The 20,548-nt window shown below is 41.8% G+C and overlaps 1 protein-coding gene across 1 annotated transcript in view; it reads right to left on the reverse strand.

Moving 5' to 3' along the window:
- The window catches only part of LOC143786372 (protein unc-93 homolog A-like), a 270,274-nt gene that overhangs the window by 165,884 nt on the left and 83,842 nt on the right, over positions 1-20,548 (reverse strand). The window contains exons 6-7 of the mRNA XM_077275711.1: positions 12,239-12,450; positions 11,395-11,530 (exon numbers count right to left, since the gene is read on the reverse strand). Of these exons, the coding sequence (XP_077131826.1) occupies positions 11,395-11,530; positions 12,239-12,450 (348 nt within the window). The remainder of the gene's footprint in view (positions 1-11,394; positions 11,531-12,238; positions 12,451-20,548) is intronic.

Genomic DNA, 20,548 nt, shown 5'->3' on the forward strand with positions numbered 1-20,548 from the left:
CAATGCTCATAGTGACACAATCTTGAAAAATGTTTGTTTATTCACATCACAAACAGTTCTACACCTCTATATGTTTGCTGTTTTCATTGTAAAACATTAAGGTTTACTGAAAATGTGCCTGTGGTGGTTTGATCTAAATCCTTGTGGCTTTTTTCTAGCAGTTTATGGCCTCTCCTCTGATGACTCCATGATATCTCAGATTCATTCAACTTTGAAAGCTGGCCACTTGAAGGGCTGGGTGAAACTAGAGTTAGTACATAGTGTAAATCTCTGTACAAGACCAGAGAAACATGAATAAGACAGATGCCAAAACTGGGGTGCCTGTACATGTACAGTGTGCTGATACTTGCATAATTGGGGACGCCCGTGCAGTGTAGGTTATCTCCCAGGGGTTCTCTGTCTTGGTGTTGCTTCTCTGATATTCCAGATGGATGATGTTTAAATGCCTCTTGTGGATGATGTAAGTATACTGTATGTAGTTAATCTTTATATATACATAATCACTATATGTATTTAATCCTTATATGTACTTATTAACCTTTGTATGTTAACATATACAAAAGTGTATGCACTCACACTATTCAATCATACTATTCCTTGAATTTTGTAGTTTGAAATAAAATTGCATTATATTGCAAGTATTAGCCTTATTTAATGTTGTATCTGAACCTTAGTGTTAAAAATATGGCAAATAAAATTGCCAAATTCTCCTGTAAATAATTCTCCAAAGAGGGAAACATCATACCATTAAAAAATACAAGTGGATTTTCATGGGCCCATCCAGTATGTGGATTCCAAGGCGTAATGGGGTCCATATGACTGACTATGCAGCAGGGCTGGCCTTGCTGCCAATGTGTAAAACAAAGGAGTATGGGAGTATAAAATGCATATTATGAAGTGGAGTTTCATGGGCCCATCCAGTATGTGGATTCCAAGGCGTAATGGGGTCCATATGACTATGTAGCAGGGCTGGCCTTCCTGCCAATGTATAAAACAAAGGAGTATGGGAGTACAAAATGCATATTGTGAAGTGGATTTTCATGGGCCCATCCAGTATGTTGGTTCCAAAGCATAATGGGGTGCATATGACTATGCAGCAGGGCTGGCCTTGCTGCCAATGTGTAAACCAAAGGAGTATGGGAGTACAAAATGAATATTGTGAAGTGGATTTTCATGGGCCCATCCAGTATGTGGGTTCCAGGGCGTAATGGGGTGCATATAACTGACTATGCAGCAAGGCTGGCCTTGCTGCCAATGTGTAAAACAAAGGAGTATGGGCGTACAAAATGCATATTGTGAAGTTGATTTGCATGGGGCCATCCAGTATTTGGGTTCAAATGGCTTATTGGTGTGCATATGAATTGGTAGCAGGGCAGGCCTTGCATTCAATGCAATATTTTTTCAGGAGGCCCTCCTTGACATCTTATGTAAGGGGTATTGTGGTGCGTCGTAATTCTTGGCAGCCCATCCACTCACAGCATAGGCAACAACAGTTTAGGAGACCCAATGTTTAATAATGGCCCTTTAAAAAGATTAATGCCGCCTGATGCACCAGTAAAAATAGGCTCTGTGACTTTAAGAGTCCCTTCATCATAAATGAAACAAGATGGGTATGCTTATGTGTCACACACCACATGGCCAGCTAGGGGTGTTAAATGTTACAATGACATTTCCCAGTGAATGCATTTGTAGTGGTTGAAAGCAATGTTAAAGTTGAAAAACGCTTCAAAAACGCTGCGTCTGAACTAAGCCTAAAAGCGGGAGGAAGTTTTCGGTCTAGGTTTAATTATTTGGCCTTACAGGCAAGTCATTAACCCGCAAAGGATGTACTTTAACATATTTCCTAGCAAAATCCGTTTTGGTTTTGTTTTAGTGTGTTTTTTGTGGCACTGGGAAAAATGGCATGAATCTCAGAAAAAAATGTTTAAAGCTGTGAACTCGGAGTCAGGAATGCTTCCAGGGGCGATCCCCATGATGTTTCTGTGTCATTTGAGCAGTGTTTCCATGATTTTCGGACGTTTTTAGACCTTGAAAGGACCCCCTGGGTGGGATCGCGGTAAAAATACTTTGGTCTCCCATAGACTTACATTGGGCTCATTGTTCTGGCCGAGTACCCGAGTATACCAATCTGTTCGACCCGAGCAATAAGCACCTGAGCATTTCAGTGCTCGCTCATCACTAGTAACAAGCTATATGCGCCAGATGCACAGACACCACCTTAAGGATGAATTGTTTAGTAATAGAACAGATCCCATCCTTGGTGAACGGGGTTGAGTCAATAGCCACCACTCTCATGGATTTGTCCAATCTAACTGTCCCTATCTCACAGTGGGCCACAAGCCTCGAGTCAATCAAGTTTGCTGATGACCCGCAATCCACAAAAGCAGAATAGGGGAAAAAAACAATTGTTTACACAAACTTCCACTTTCAACAATAGTTTGAAGGCTGAGGAAAAAAGTACCTGTGGGTCTGGATAACCTCCTCGGCAGTTAGCTAGACCTAGTTGTTTCCTGAGACCTTGGAATCTGGGGGGAAAAAGGGACAGTCCTTTATCCAATGTCCGGGTGATCCACAATAGAAACAGAGTATTTTCTCTCTGCGACGTCTTCTCTCCTTCTCCCTCATGGAGACAGCCCCAACCTCCATGGGCTCAACCGACAACAGAGACTCCAGTTTCACTGGCAAAAGAGGTACATCTCGCATCACTACTCCTCTCTCTCTCTCAGTCTGCGGTCCATACAGATGGTCTGGGTCATGGCCTCCTCCAGGAAATTGGCTGGTGGATGCAGGGCCAAAGCATCCTTCAAATGTTCAGAGAGACCCCATCAGAACAGTCACCTGAGTGCCAAGTCATTCCAGGAAACCTCGGATGCCCACCGCCTGTACTCGGAACAGTACCACTCAGCAGAGCTCTTTCCCTGGGTGAGACTTATAATTGTGTCCTCTGCCAATCTCACATTAACCGGGTAATCATACATAAGACCCAAGGACTCGAAGAACAGATCATCAGACATTCACTCCGGGGAGGTAGGGGAAAGGGAGAAAGCCCAGGATTGCGGCCCCTCACTTAACAGGGAAATAACTATCCCCACCCTTTGACTCTCACTACCCGAGGACCGAGGATGCAGAGAAAAATGTAATTTACAACTTTCCTTAAAACACCCGGAATTTTTTCGTATCCCTAGAAAAGGTATCTGGATGTTTGACAGCGGGTTCAGGAGAGGATAGGGAAACATCAGACACAGTACCCTCCCCATTGCCAGTTGAAGAAGAGGCACTGTGAACAGTATTTGCTGTATCTGCCAACTCCCTCTGCACCTGTTGGTGCAAAGCAACCAATGCTCTTTACTCTACAGAGAGGTTCTGCATCATTTTAGTCAGGTTAGATACCCGATCTGACAGAGCTTGCAGCGGGTCCATAACAACACACAAGACCCCCCTGAAAAATTGTATAAGGTTGGTGATAATGTGATGACATCGGTGGTGTCACTGGCACTGCCTAGGGGGCGCTATTAGGGGTCACGTGAATGAGCAGGGAGTGCAGGCACAAGGACCTGAGAATAAGCAGAGAGCAGCGCACAGGACCTGGCACTGAGCAGTCACGTGACCAGGGGGCGGAGCCACCATGCATGAGTGCAGAGAAGGCAACTGAATGCACAGTGTGCAAGGCAAAGACAGTACACATGGTCAAAGAAAGCAGAGGGTCAAAAGCCAGACGAGAGCATAGTACCTAGGGATAAGACAAAGAGTAAACGGAGACAAGCCAAGGAGGTCAGATAACCAGGAGAGACAGGGCAGTAAAAAGCAGGATACAGAGTCAGTGGACAAACCGGGTCATACACAGCAAGGTACACAAGCACAGAGGCACAACAATTACGGAAGTAACCTGGGTCAGAAACCACTAGCCGAGTATACGGAAGTATCACCAACATCCCATAACACCCATATCACCGGCCCCATAACCAATGAGAGGCTAGCTAAGGTTAACCCTTACCTGACCATGATGAAAGAGGAACCATCCTGTCCAGGGTCATGACAGCCCCCCGTGTCTTTTTTTACATCAAATTTCCAGTTGAACTGGTAGATTTCTTGTATCATAACACTGGTCAACAGCATTTTTGGTGCCAAAGATATTTCATCGAATTTAGGGTATTTTTGGGGTGCTGATTCTGAATATGTCATCAGTTTTGCCAGATTGGCTCAAGTTTTTGAGATTTTTGGTATCTTATTTATAGCACTTGTTGGTAAATGTGACGCATCATCTCATTAATTTCTTTGGATTAGTACTTGAACTGAGCAGTTCTCAATATAGTTTTGTGTTAATTAGTGTTCTAAAAGTTTGTTCATAGCTTGATTTTTGCACTAACTTTATGTTGTTGTCTGTTTTCCAGTGAAAAGCATGAACTCATCAAGAAGAAGTTGTCTTAACGATCCAGACTCATTCTGTTACATTTGTGGTGAATACACACTGCCAAAACATAGAAGAAACATAACAGACTTCGTAAAAAAAGTGTATTTTGCCTATTTTGGGGTTATGCTTGGGGACCAAGACAAGTTTTGGGCACCACACATAGTGTGCAAAGCATGTATCGAATTATTACGAAAATGGAGCAAAGGACAAAGAAAAAGCTTCAAATTTGGTGTTCCAATGGTGTGGAGAGAGCCAAAAAATCATCATGATGACTGTTATTTATGGTAAACACAGGTACAGGCACATCTTCACAATGAGGGACAGGCCTTCTTGCAGATTCCATGTTACTCCCATTTTCGTTTCTTATGCTTATTGAATCCTTGCACTTGCACTGCACAGAAATAACAGTCATCATGATGATTTTTTGGCTCTCTCCACACCATTGGAGCACCAAATTTGAAGCTTTTTCTTTGTCCTTTGGTCCATTTTCGTAATAATTCGATACATGCTTTGCACACTATGTGTGGTGCCCAAAACTTGTCTTGGTCCCCAAGCATAACCCCAAAATAGGCAAAATACACTTTTTTTACGAAGTCTGTTATGTTTCTTCTATGTTTTGGCAGTGTGTATTCACCACAAATGTAACAGAATGAGTCTGGATCGTTAAGACAACTTCTTCTTGATGAGTTCATGCTTTTCACTGGAAAACAGACAACAACATAAAGTTAGTGCAAAAACCAAGCTATGAACAAACTTTTAGAACACTAATTAACACAAAACTATATTGAGAACTGCTCAGTTCAAGTACTAATCCAAAGAAATTAATGAGATGATGCGTCGCATTTACCAACAAGTGCTATAAATAAGATACCAAAAATCTCAAAAACTTGAGCCAATCTGGCAAAACTGATAGCATATTCAGAATCAGCACCCCAAAAATACCCCAAATTCATTAAAATATTTTGGACACCAGAAAAAAAAAATTTTTTTGTTGACCTGTGTAATCAGTCCCCAGTTTTTTTTTTGTGGCTTACATGGTGATTGGCCCTGCTGGGAGTTCTGATTTCTATGTGTGTTTTGTCATGTCATTTTAATGGAAATATCAAATGTTAAGTTTTAAGTTCTCATTTTTTTTGCTGCTTTTCTGTGCTATAAAAAAATAAAAAATTGATGTGAGGTCCCTTCTATTCTTGCTAACTAGTGCAGGCAAAACTGACAGCTGTGGGCAGCAACCCCCAGCAGTCAGATTTATCATGGCTGGTTATCAAGAATAGAGGGGTCCAATGCTTTTTTTAAATTATTTAAATACATAATAAAAAAACACCATGGGGTCCTGCCTATTTTCAACAGCAAGCCAAGCTAAATCAGACAGCTGGGGGCTGGTATTCTCAGACTGGGAAGTGGCCAATGGATATTGACCCTCCTCAGCCAAAAAATAGCAGTTCACAGCTGCCTCAGAAAAGGCACATCTATTATATGCACCAATTATGGTGCTTTTCCCAGTTTTCCCACTTGCCCTAGTGTGATGGTAAGTGGGGTAACAGGTTTCGGGTTGATGTCAGCTGTTATATGTCCGCTGACACCAAGCAAAGGGGTTAGTAATCGATAAGCAACTGCAAGATGCCCCAATTACTAACCCCATAGTAAGATTGTAAAAAAAAACACAGCCTGAATAAAGTCCTTTAATTGAAATAAAGACAGTGACTCTTTTTTTTAAGCAAAAAAAAAAAAATTTGGTCTCTGAGTATTTGTAACTGCTCGGATATTTAGTTTTTGTTGACTCAGCTGCATGACTTACGACTGCTAGCCAGCCTGAGTACATGTGGGGTTTGCCTGGTTGCTAGGGAATCCCCACATGTAATCAAGCTGTCTATCAGCTGTAAATCTCCAAGCACTTACAAATACTCGGAGACCAGCCGAGCAACGAGTACACTCGCCCATCTCTAACCTTTATGCCTAATCCATTGATGCCCATGTTTCCTGTAAAAGAAAAAATAATAACCATATTCCTCACCTGTCCGAAGAGAAGATAGTCCAGTTGTCCTCCGACAAGTCTAGCACTGCTACATCCAAATGCCATGCTGAACATTGGCATGATTTCAGCGTTCAGCCTGGCAGCCAGCAGAGATAATTGAACCCTTCTAGTGATGAGCGAGTATACTCATTTCTCGGGTTTTCCTGAGCACGCTCGGGTGGTCTCCGAGTATTTGTTAGTGTTCAGAGATTTAGTTTTCATCACCTCAGCTGAATGATTTACGGCTGCTAGCCAGCCTAAGTACATGTGGGGGTTGCCTGGTTGCTAGGGAATCCCAGCATGTATTCAAACTAATAGCTGGAAATCATTCAGCTGCCTCGATGAAAACTAAATCTCATCACTAAACCCTTCTTGCCTGATACCAGGAGCAGAAGTAAACCTTGGAATCAGCTTATCATCAGGTAACCCCTAAAGCTGAACCTCCACTTTATGTAACTATTGGTGAAAATATGCATGTGATGATAATGAAGAGAGACAGCAGCTTTTCTCACTTGAAAACCAAGTTATCGTATATGTTGAGATCCAAAAATCAAATCTTTCTTTCCCATATCATCCATAGGGGAAAAGTTAATTTTTAAGCATTTTTATGAAACATGTAATTTATGATAAATGACTCAATCTTGTATAATCTAATATACAGTATAAAGCTGAATGTGTGTATGTGTGTATGTGTGTATGTATGTCCGGGATTGGCATCTGAACCGTCGCAGCTACAGGCACAAAATTTTGCACAGTCACACGTCTGGAGCCTGAGAGCGTCCAAGCTATGTTGTGAGGTGAAATTTTAACCCCGCGCTTTCCAATTCACCAAACAATTTTGCCCCTATCTACATAATGGGGAAAAAATGAAAGGAAAAGTGTTGGAGGCAAATTAACAGCTGCCAGATGTGAACAAGGGGGACTTAAAGAATGAGAGTGATGGCACCAAAGAGTATATACTGTACAGTTGCTAAGGTGGGGCCCCGACATGGGATAATCACCACACCACCACGGGGATATGAACACACACACAAAATGCGCCACACACTACCACGTGCTCGAACACATATACCACCCTCAGCGCACATTTCACCACACATACACCAACCTCGCCACATAAAAGTTGAAACACAAAAGTCGCCGCTCAAAACTCGCCACGCGCAAAACTCTCCACATGCAAAACTCACCACATGTGCAAAACTCACCTCATGGAAAACTCGCCACACGCAAAACTTGCACACGCGGAAAAATTGCCACATGCACAAAAGTTGCAACACATGCAAAAGTTGCCTCACACAAAACTTGCACATACTCAAAAGGCACCACACATAAAACTCGCCACGCGCAAAACTCGCCATGCGCAAAACTTGCTGCACACAACTTGCTACACTAACCTGTCACATGCAACTCGACACACAAATAGTTGCTACACGCATGTCGCCACACAAAACTCATCTCACAAAAGTCGCTACATGCATGTTGCCACACGCAACTCAACACACACAACTTGACACTCGAAACTCGCCCTAAAACACACACAAGTCTGGTATTATCCTTCAAAAATAAAAATCTGATTAATAAGCTGACAAACTACAAGAGCAACAAATGTACCATATAGGAATCCGGCAGCTGTCAGTCACATGACCAGTCTATTATGTGTATGTGTGAGCTAATATATACTGCCAGGGGGTGGGCTTACTGTTGGCTGGGGATTTATCAGGCTGCCAATTTAGCTTACAAATACTGAGGTAAAAATACTGACCAAATAACGTGTGAACGAGGTCTAATACAGGAGGAGATGACACACAGGTATATACTATTTACAGGGGAGATGACACACAGGTATATACTATATGCAGGAGGAGATGACATGACACACAGATATATACTATATACAGGAGAGATGACACACAGGTATATACTATATAGAGGAGGAGATGACATACAGGTACATACTACATACAGCAGGAGATGACATACAGGTATATACTATATACAGAAGGAGATGACACACAGGTATATACTATATACAGGAGCAGATTACCTACAGGTATATAGTATATACAGGAGGAGATGACATACAGGTATATGCTATGTATAGGAAGAGATGACATACAGGTATATACTATATACAGGAGGAGATGACACACAGATATATACTATATATAGGTGAGATGACACACAGGTATATACTATATACAGGAGGAGATTACATACAGGTATATACTATATATAGGAGGAGATGACATACAGGTATATACTATATACAGGGGAGATGACACACAGCAGGTATATACTATATACAGGGGAGATGACATACAGGTATATACTATATACAGGAGATGACATACAGGTGTATACTATATATAAGGGAGATGACAAACATGTATATACTGAGGTGAAAATGAGAGGTGTGAGGTGAAAATGAAAAGGTGTGAGTGCAAAATGAGAGGAGTGAGGGAAAATAGTGGAGTGATCGGAAAATGACAGATGTGAGGTCGAAATGACAAGTGTTAGGGGGGAATGAGAGGAGTGAGGGGGAAAATAAGAGGAGTGAGGGGGAAAATGAGAGGTGTGAGGGAGAAAATGAGAGATGTGAGGGGGAAAATGAAAGATGTGATGGGGAAAATGAGAGGCGTGATGGGAAAATAAGAGAAGTTAGGTGCTATAACTAACCACAGATATTTACTATGCCCAGGCAACGCCGGGCTCTTCAGCTAGCTTAGATTTACAATCTCCATGCTTTTCTCATGGTCAACTTTATGTGGCCTGTTCAAGAGTTGGAACAGCCAAAAATCTGTTTGTCTTTGCACCTGAAGGAAAAACTAAGAATGTCGTTTATCAAAAGGCTCTCGAATAAGTAGTAGAAGATTACTTCACATTACTTGGCCAATTTAGTTAAATCTGTGTGGAATATCTCTGGTGTTGAAATATATGTTGTAAAATGCTTCTATTAGCTTATTTTTTGCCTTTTAATAATTACATTTCTATCTATTTGTTTTGTGTTTTTTTTGTGCAGAATAAATTTTTGTTAACACATTCTATTTTGCTAACAGCAGTTATTACTCCGGGCGAAGCCGGGTAGTACAGCTAGTATAGAATATAATATCAATGTACCTTTAGAAAATATATGGGTATTTTATATGATTTTGTGATTTAGATTATTTGCACATATCAAAAGTGTGAAAATTTTACTAGCTACCAACCAGAAACTCCTGGCAATGAAAGGCCTTAAATTAAAGGGGTATTCCCATCATATCCAAGATCTTACCCCAATATGTAGTAGGAGTGATAATAGTAATATTAGCAAATACCTCCAATTAGAAATGTATATTTTCTAATTGGAGATATTTGCTATTATTGCTATTATTACAAATACTACATATTGGGTTAGGATCTTGGATATGAGAATACCTCTTTAAAGATAGATTCCTAAACTATACAAACTCTCTTAGGCCTAAAACTACAAAATTCACTCAGCATTGCTTTATTTGCTTTTTTAGACAGCAATACTTCTGTCAGTGATAACATTCCATTAGACCTTGGTTCTGGTAGTTCGTGTTAGTTATTGACCGTTTTCAGACATTGGCACCTTTTTTTAGCACCTTAGAGACCATGACTTTCCATTGGCATCCCATAATTCAATAGTCACCAGCAAAGTGACAAAGGGTTGTCCCTTTCTTTGTTTAACTGTTTGATGCAGGAGATTCTATTGACTAAGGGTACCGTCACACAGTCACACTTTGATCGCTACGACGGTACGATTCGTGACGTTCTAGCGATATCCATACGATATCGCAGTGTCTGACACGCAGCAGCGATCAGGGATCCTGCTGAGAATCGTACGTCGTAGCAGATCGTATGGAACTTTCTTTCGTCGCTTGATCTCCCGCTGACATCGCTGGATCCGTTGTGTGTGACAGCGATCCAGCGATGTGTTTGCTTGTAACCAGGGTAAACATCGGGTAACTAAGCGCAGGGCCGCGCTTAGTAACCCGATGTTTACCGTGGTTACCAGCGTAAACGTAAAAAAAACAAACAGTACATACTTACATTCCGGTGTCTGTCCTCCGGCGTCTCAGCTTCTCTGCACTGTGAGCGCCGGCCAGCCAGAAAGCGAGCACAGCGGTGACGTCTGACGTCACCGCTCTGCTTTCCGGCCGCTGTGCTTACACAGTGCAGAGAAGCTGAGACGCCGGAGGACAGACACCGGAATGTAAGTATGTACTGTTTGTTTTTTTTACGTTTACGCTGGTAACCACGGTAAACATCGGGTTACTAAGCGCGGCCCTGCGCTTAGTAACCCGATGTTTACCCTGGTTACCCGGGGACTTCGGCATCGCTCCAGCGCCGTGATTGCACCGTGTGACCGCAGTCTACGACGCTGGAGCGATAATCATACGATCGCTGCGACGTCACGAATCGTGCCGTCGTAGCGATCAAAATGGTACTGTGTGACGGTACCCTAAGACATCTGTATGGAGCTATATACAGCTGACACCACTTGCAGGCAGTGCAGATAGAGGATAAAATTGCACACAAAATCCTCATCAAAACTGGATTATAAGAAGGGCTAGTGGGTAGGTAAAAAGCAAAACTTAAACATGTGTTTCTCTTCTGGATCCCCACTTTGCTTAAAAATAATTTTAAAAAATCACATATAAATCAGCATTGTGTAAACCTGGCACATTTATACTTATTATATATGTAATTTGTCTTCAGCAAAAATACAAAATGAAAATGCAACTTCATTTAAAAAAAAAACAAAAAACAGTATACCAAGCATGGAACCCATGACAGTACATAAAGATACTTTTCATGTATGATTTTACATATGTATACATTCCTTATTGCCCATTTTAGTGATGTTTCCATGGAATTCAGAATAGAATACTGTAGATAGAGAAATGTATACAATATTACAAGTTTTATTATAACAAATTTATCCAGTAAGAAATTAAAACCTTACCTGAAGTAAAGAAGGTAATTCTGCTTATGTGCTCTGACAATTTCCCAAACACATATGAAAAAATCGAGGTAGTTGCTCCATAAACAATGATCACATAACCGACATATCGCAATCCCAAAGAACAAGTGACATAGGACTTCAAAAGAAATAATGAAATAAATGCGTTAGTTCTCGTATAAAAAAAAATATATTTTTATAAATCTACAATCCAGAGTATGCAAATAATGGTTGTACACTGATGTGAATGATTAACATGCACTATGTTACGTTTCCTTGAGAAAGCACGGGATTTGGATATTTCGCCCCAGCAGTTCGCCCCCAGCAGTTCACCCCGAGTACATTTACTTCACCTGTGGGAAGTTATATCATCCAGCTGCCATACCATCACCCCAGAGAACCCCTTTCAGCAGTGTCGGTCCCTACTGACCGAATGCCACAGGTGGCGTCACGAACAAACTTTATTCTTAAACTCCCTTTAAAGACATTTCCCTTTACTTGGGCACCCAGGGCCAAGGACCAGGTTACAGCCACCGTGACGTCCCCTTCAAGTACAGGACCCGGTACCGAGTACCCCACTGCCCTGGCGGCCAAATCAACTTGGTGTCACGAACATAATGTACCCGGGGCGAACTGCTGGGGGCGAAACATCCTATAACCCATTTATATTATACAGTCAGAACCCGCAAATGATGGTGCGGCCCATCAATCATGTCCAATCCATAAATCAACTGTAAAAGTACAAGATACACTGAGATTACCTGATCACCATGATGTTTCTATTCGTGCAGGTAGGGGTTGATGCTTTCAAAGCAAAAAATGCAAAAAATAAAAAGCAGATGCTTACCTTTGTGTAATCACTCAATATGAACCCCTGTATAATTCCACTATAAACTGTTAAAGGAATCAGGAGGCACTGGCGTCTATCATGAAGATGCTTCACAGTGGCCAGACATGGGTCCCAGAAGTTTTCATAGTAGCCTGCATTTGTATTTTCAATTTTATGATCAATTGGATCCAGGAATACGGTAATAAGTAGCATAGCCAATAAGCCGCATGCTGCAAATGAAAATGAGTATATGTAGTTACACAGTTGATAAAGTTATAAACAGGTTAATTAAGTCTAAAATATAATCCTGTTGTAAACTATAAAGCTTTTAATCTAGTGGAAGGCAAAAAAACAACTGAGAAAAAAATCCTTCTCAATCCCAATTATGGCAGCCAGAAAAATGTTCCTGGTTCAATGGTACTGTAAGATAATAGATTTTGCCTTCCCATTTTCCAAAAATGTCCAGTCCAAAATCCTTCTATTTACAGAAAGTATCCAAATTAGTATGTTAAAAGGATGGTCCGGCATCTAAAATATATTTACTAAATATCTATTTTTACACCCTAACCACTTTGAAAATTTCCTTTAAACACCCTACACTTCTCGCTATCTACCTGATCTCTAAATATGCTTTTTTACTGTACTTTCTATGATGATTCGTTTGAGAAGAATCTCAAAACTGATGTCACAGGAGGTTGGGGTGACACTCACTCCTCACAGTGTCCATAGAAGATGTCGTCAGGGGGTGGAGACAGAAGCAGTGAGTGACACCGATGCTGCCCCACACCTTCAAGTTCCACCCTCAAATTAGTTGTCATCAGGGGGTGACTCGTTTGAGATTTCTATTCACTGGATCTGAAGGAATAAGTCCAATACCTGAAAAAAGTCTCATAGCACTTTCCTACCTACACAAAACATTAGAGCTGGCACAGTGCAGCCTGGCAGCTAATATTTACCTGGCATGTGCTAATCTAGACTTATCCATCAGGCTACCAGATAGAGAAACTTGTTTAGTCATTCCACAAATCACTTTTTCTACAAGTCAAATTGTGGCATGCTTTACATTACTTTTTCTGATTATTGGCATATTCTTGATGATGTAATTCTTACATGCAGCTGCTTAGCCATGGAATTGCATGCCAAAAAGCTCCGGTGCACAGTTTTTGTGCTACTATGAATGCCAAAGGCATTTTTGGAACAGTTATTGTAGAGTTGGCAAGTATTATATACCATGTGTCATAGCACTCATGACTAGAAATAGGCGGATAAGGGAATATTCCATTTCAAGAAATTAAAGTGGTCTAGCTTCCAGATCCAATAGCAGTTAAATTCAAGATATTATTGTCAATTATGAATGAGCAAACGTGCTTGGTGAGACTCAGTTATCAATTGAGTATCACGGTGTTTGGATGTGCTCGATACTCAACGTGTAATGGGCAGTGATCGACGTAAAACATAAATTCTCACTCTGCATCTTTGGTGCCTGTTACACAGCCAACAGGCATGTGGGAATGAGAATGAGAATGCCTGTCACTGTAATGCAGTAGCCATATTGGTTGTGGCATTACTGTGATTGGCTGGCAGACTGACATCAGCAGATATCATAAAAGGACAGGCACCCCCAACTCAGCACACTGATGCCATTGCATAGTTCTGTGACAGTTTGCATTGGAGGGAAAGAATGTTTGTCTAGGAATTTGTGTACAGAATAACGAATCAGAGGCCTGTAGTGTTGATACTGGTGTTGAAGCTGAGCCATTATACTAACAGCCTTTCTAAGGGCTAATAGTTTGCAGCATGTACAATATGCATTTAGCCTAGGTAGTGAAAGAGATTTGCAGGAGCAGGAAGAGTGACAGAATCCAATCTGTAAGCAGGGATTTGACCTTTGCAGTCCGCAAATATAATGTTGTATTTTTTTTGCGGGTGCTGGAAAAATTGAACATATTTTGATCCTTGAAGTATTACGTGCTTTGAGGTCTTTTTTTCTGTTATATAACACACACAAAAATTGGTGAAACATTTTCCTGGGCTTCATTTATCAGCCATACACTATTCCGTAAGTGTGGAGTAAATTTCTGTGATCTCTAAAAGTGCACAAAAGCTATCACATATTTTGCAGGCCTCCATTTTTCAGACAAACAGTGTTACATTCTCTGTTAATATTTTTTTGATCTCTAAAAGTGAACAGAAGATTTTAAAAATTTTGTAGGCTTCTGTTTCTCAGACGTACAGTGTTAAATAGTCTGTGAACATTTCTGTGTTCTGTAAAACTTCTAAAAAGCTTTTATAATTTTTCTAGGCCTCCATTTCGCAGACATACAGTGGTGATACGTGGTCTCTGAATAATTCTGTGATCTCTAAAAGTTAATAAAAACTTTTGAACATTTTGTAGGCTTCCATTTCTCAGCCATACAGTGCTAAGTGCTTTGTGAACAATTCTGTGATATCTAAGACTGAGAAAAAGCATTGAAACATTTTTCGGGATTGAATTTGATTGTCATTCACACAGTTTTGTGTTCTTTCTGTTACATTACGGTGGAGTAAACTCACAAAAACCTTTTTGATTGCTGAAGGTGATTAATTTTTTTCTTTTATTAAAAATAAACTTGGTTTCAAGAGACCTATCAATTACAAAATGCATAAGGCGTGCATTAAGGGATGCGGAAGTGGATTTGCTGATGATAGTGCATGTAGATGCAGAGGACGTGGGGCAGTTGCGACAACGCCTGTTGCTGGAGCACAAGAAACATGCCAATCCATGACACATAGGTTCCTGTCTCAGTTTGCTAGGATGTACGGTACACCACTTCTGAAGCCAGAGCAGTGGAAAGAGGTGGTTGATTGGATAGCAGATAATGCTTCCAGCAAGCTTGGTAGCACCACACATTCTTCCCCATGGTCCAGTATCACCAGCCTAAAGTCTGTATCACTTGATCCACACCCTGATCATCCTTCATCCCACGATGTTGAGTCCCAGGAGACTAGTAATCCCACACTTGGACACTCAGAGGAGCTGTTTACTATAACATTTCTTTATTGTGGCCTCTCAACCTACATGGTTCAAGAGGGACAGTGCAATATGCTGTTTAGTGATGCACAAAACAGAGCAGCAATGGCCACTAGAAGAAGAACATCACTGTGGGGAATGGCAAATTTTGGATAAGGAGGAGCAAGATGATAATGAGACTCAGTTGCAGCTAAGTCTTGTTGGTAAGTCACCAAGTCAGGAGGACCATGATGCAGTGCTATAAGATGGGGTGGTGGATGATGAAGTCATTGACCCAACCTGAGAAGCTGGCATGCAGAGTGAGGTCAACAGCGCTGAGGGGGAAATATTGGTAGCACCAAAACAAACAGGAAGAGGGAATGAGGTGAAGAGACTACTGACAGTCCTGATATTCTCCATCAAAGAATTAGGTGTTTCCCAGTCTGGAACTTTTTTAAAGAAAGTATTGATACAAACAAAATGGCCATTTGCAACCTGTGCCATGCATAGAGAGGTAATGGAGGAAGACATAACACAGAAAGATTGTAGCCAGTACAGCTTTATCTGATCTGCTCAGTGCAGATTGGGTAACAATGAAGAGGTACACACTGAGTAGTAGGAAGAAGAGGAGGAACAGGAGCTCGTGGCTAGTGCAACAGAGGCTAGTAGCCACACAACCTTTGTGCCATCTCTCCTACGTGGATAGGCTGAAGATGAGAATGAGGAGGAAGCGAGGGAGGATGAGGAGATGGACAGTCATCATCATGGTGGAGACAGGGAAGTGTTGGCTATATGGAGCTTGGCACATATGGCCAACTTTATGTACCTTTTCATTTCCTGTGACCCTCATATAACATTTATCTTGATAAAAAAAAGTACTAGTTGTTCACCCTGCTAAGCCTATGCTATAAGAAGAACTTTGCATCTCTTCTTCCTCTGGTGGAAATGTCTTCTCAAATATTGCTATACCAGTAGGCTATTGTGAAAAATAAGTTGATAAAATTTTCATCAGAAAATGCTAGTGGTAGGGGCAAGATTCCTCGTGCAACCAAGGTGGAGAAGCCAGGCAGACACACAGCTGAGGCAGGGGTACACTGTCAAAAGCATGGGCAAATTTCATGACACCAGCCAAGCACCCAGGACCCGATGACCAGCTAGTTTTGACAAGGAGGGGAAAGTTTTTGAAGTTGGTTAAAAAATACCTGGCCAAACAAACCAGCGTACTACCTAATTCCACTTTCTACTATTTAGTCTCACAGCTGAACACCTGGCTTCAGCTGTCCCTCTATGGCTTGGTGGTGTTGTGCTGCCCTACCTCTAGCGTCTTATCTGAGTGGGTTTTAGTGCCACCGGGGAAGTCATAACAGATAGGTGCCTTTGCCTGTCAACAGAGAATTCAGACAGGTTCACACTCATAAAAATTAACAAAGCTTGGTATAGGGCACACTTTTCCACACCACCAGATGACAGCAACACATTCTGTGTTTGTAAAATTAAATATTTTAATGAGGCCCACCAGATGTTGCCTTTCAGGGGTCTATGGATGACCCTCATCATATTTTCTGTCTGGCTTAGCACTTTCTGCAAAGCCTTTATGGCTGTAAAAGTACATCAACTACACTTTCAAAATAGTTTCATTCCAAATGTTGTTGTGGATTCAATGACTTATCCATACAGTCTAACCCCTTCATGAACCAGCCTATGTTGACCTTAATGACCTGGCCATTTTTTGCAATTCTGACCAGTGTCCCTTTATGAGATAATAACTCAGGAACGCTTCAAAGGATCCTAGCAGTTCTGAGAATGTTTTTTTCATGACATATTGGGCTTCATGATAGTGGTAAAATTAGGTCCATAATTTTTGCGTTTATTTGTGAAAAAAAATGGAAATTTGACGAAAAGTTTGAAAATTTTTCAATTTTCAAATTTTGATTTTTTATTCTGTTAAACGAGAGAGTTATGTGACACAAAATAGTTAATAAATAACATTACCCACATGTCTACTTTACATCAGCACAATTTTGGAAACAATTTTTTTTTTTGCTAGGAAGTTATAAGGGTTAAAATTTGACCAGCGATTTCTCATTTTTACAATGAAATTTACAAAACCATTTTTTTTAGGGACCGCCTCACATTTGAAGTAAGTTTGAGGGGTCTATATGGCTGAAAATACCCAAAAGTGACACCATTCTAAAAACTGCACCCCTCAAGGTACTCAAAACCACATTCAAGAAGTTTATTAACCCTTCAGGTGCTTCACAGCAGCAGAAGCAACATGGAAGGAAAAAATGAACATTTAACTTTTTAGTCACAAAAATGATATTTAGCAACAATTTTTGTATTTTCCCAAGGGTAAAAAGAAAAACTGGACTGCAAAAGTTATTGTTCAATTTGTCCTGAGTACGTCGATACCCTACATGTGGGGGGGAACCACTGTTTGGGCGCACGACAGGGCTCGGAAGGGAAGGAGCACCATTTGACTTTTTCAATGAAAAATTGGCTCCAATCTTTAGTGGACACCATGTCGTGTTTGGAGAGCCCGTGTGCCTAAACATTGGAGCTCCCCACAAGTGACCCCATTTTGGAAACTAGACCCTCCATGGAGCTTATCTAGATGCATAGTGAGCACTTTGAACCCCCAGGTGCTTCACAAATTGATCCGTAAAAATGAAAAAGTACTTTTTTTTCACAAAAAATTTATTTTAGCCTCAATTTTTTCATTTTAACATGGGCAACAGGATAAAATGGATCCTAAAATGTGTTGGGCAATTTCTCCTGAGTACACCGATACCTCATGTGTGGTCACAAACTACTATTTGTGCACACGGCAAGGCTCTGAAGGGAAGGAGCGCCATTTGACTTTTGAATGAAAAATTAGCTCCAATCGTTAGCGGACACCATGTTGCGTTTGGAGAGCCCCTGTGTGCCTAAACATTGGACCTCCTCCACATGTGACCCGATTTTGGAAACTAGACCCCCCAAGGAACTTATCTAGATGCATAGTGCGCACTTTGAATCCCCAGGTGCTTCACAAATTGATCCGTAAAAATGAAAAAGTACTTTTTTCACAAAAAAATTATTTTAGCCTCAATTTGTTCATTTTCACATGGGCAACAGGATAAAATGGATCCTAAAATTTATTGGGCAATTTCTCCTGAGTACACTGATACCTCACATGTGGGGGTAAACCACTGTTTGGGCACACGGCAGGGCTCTGAAGGGAAGGAGCGCCATTTGACTTTTTGAATGAAAAATTAGCTCCAATCGTTAGCGGACACCATGTCGTGTTTGGAGAGCCCCTGTGTGCCTAAACATTGGAGCTCCCCCACATGTGACCCCATTTTGGAAACTAGACCTCCTATGGAACTAAAGTAGATATGCGGTGTCCACTTTAAACCCCCAAGTGCTTCACAGAAGTTTATAACGCAGAGCTGTGAAAATAAAAAAAAAAATTTCTTTCCTCAAAAATTATTTTTTAGCCCGCAAATTTTTATCTCCACAAGAGTAACAGGACAAATTGGACCCCAATAATTGTTGCCCAGTTTGTCCTGAGTATGTTGTTACCCCATATGTGGGGGTAAACCACTGTTTGGGTGCACGTCGGGGCTCGGAAGGGAGGGAGCACCATTTGACTTTTTGAACGCAAGATTGACTGGAATCAATGGTGGCACCATGTTGCGTTTGGAGACCCCTGATGTGCCTAAACAGTGGAAAACCCTTAATTCTAACTCCAACACTAACCCCAACACACCCCTAACCCTAATCCCAACTCTAGCCATAACCCTAATCACAACCCTAACCCCAACACACCCCTATCCCTAATCCCAACCCTAATCCTAACCCTAATCCCAACCCTAACCACAACCCTAACCCCAACACACCCCTAAGCCTGACCATAACCCTAACCACAAGCCTAAACTTAACCCTATTTCCAACCCTAGCCCTAAGTCCAACTCTAACTCTAATTCCAATCCTAACCCTAAGGCTATGTGCCCAAGTTGTGGATTCGTGTGAGTTTTCAGCACCATTTTTGAAAAATCCACAGGTAAAAGGCACTGCATTTTACCTGCGGATTTACCGCTGATTTCCAGTGTTTTTTGTGCGGATTTCACCTGCGGATTCCTATTGAGGAGCAGGTGTAAAACACTGCGGAATCCGCACAAAGAATTGACATGCTGTGAAAAATACAACACAGCGTTTCCGAGCGGTATTTTCCGCACAATGGGCACAACAGATTTGGTTTTCCATAGGTTTACATGGTACTGTAAACCTGATGGAAAACTGCTACAAATACGCAGCAGCCAATTCGCTGCAGATCCGCAGCCAAGTCCGCACCGTGTGCACATAGCCTAATTCTAACCGTAACCCTAGTTCTAACCCTAATTCTAACCCTAACCCTAGCCCTAACCCTAACCCTAGCCCTAACCCTAACCCTAACCCTAATTCTAACCCTAGCCCTAACCCTAACCCTAACTCTAGTGGGAAAAAAAAATATTTTCTTTATTTTATTATTGTCCCTACCTATGGGGGTGATAAAGGGGGGTTCATTTACAATTTTTTTATTTTGATCACTGTGATAGGTTTTATCACAGTGATCAAAATGTACCTGGAATGAATCTGCCGGCTGGAAGATTCGGCGGGCGCACTGCGCATGTGCCCACCATTTTGGAAGATGGCAGCGCCCATGGAGCAGACGGACGGACACCGGGAGGCTCGGTAAGTATGGGGTGGATCGGAGCACTGGGGGGGGATTGGAGAACGGGGGGTGGGATCGGAGCACGGGGGAGCGGACAGGAGAATGGTGGAGCGGACAGGCGGACGGAGGGGAGCGGAGCACAGAATGGAGGACTGGGGAGGCGATCGGTGGTGGTGGGGGGGCAGATCAGGGTTTCCAGCCATAGCCGATCATATTGCAGCATCGGCCATGGCTGGATTGTAATATTTCACCAGTTTTCATAGGTGAAATATTACAAATCGCTCTGATTGGCTGTTTCACTTTCAACAGCCAATCAGAGCGATCGTAACCACGGGGGGGTGAAGTCACCCCCCTGGGCTGAAGTACCACTCCCCCTGTCCCTGCAGATCGGGTGAAATTGGAGTTAACCCTTTCACCTGATCTTCAGGGACGCGATCCCTCCATGACGCCACATAGGCGTCACAGGTCGGATTGGCACCGACTTTCATGACGTCTACGTGGCGTCACAGGTCGGGAAGGGGTTAACAAGGTTATTGTTGCATTACGGTGGTGCAAAAAGTTTAGAAAAATAGATCAGGGTTAGATTGCTCATTCAAACAGTATTATGTGCTTTCTGTCACATTTCGGTGGTATAAAACAGTAG

The sequence above is a fragment of the Ranitomeya variabilis genome, chromosome 7 (genome assembly GCF_051348905.1).
Source record: "Ranitomeya variabilis isolate aRanVar5 chromosome 7, aRanVar5.hap1, whole genome shotgun sequence".
Classification (NCBI taxonomy): Eukaryota; Metazoa; Chordata; class Amphibia; order Anura; family Dendrobatidae; genus Ranitomeya; species Ranitomeya variabilis.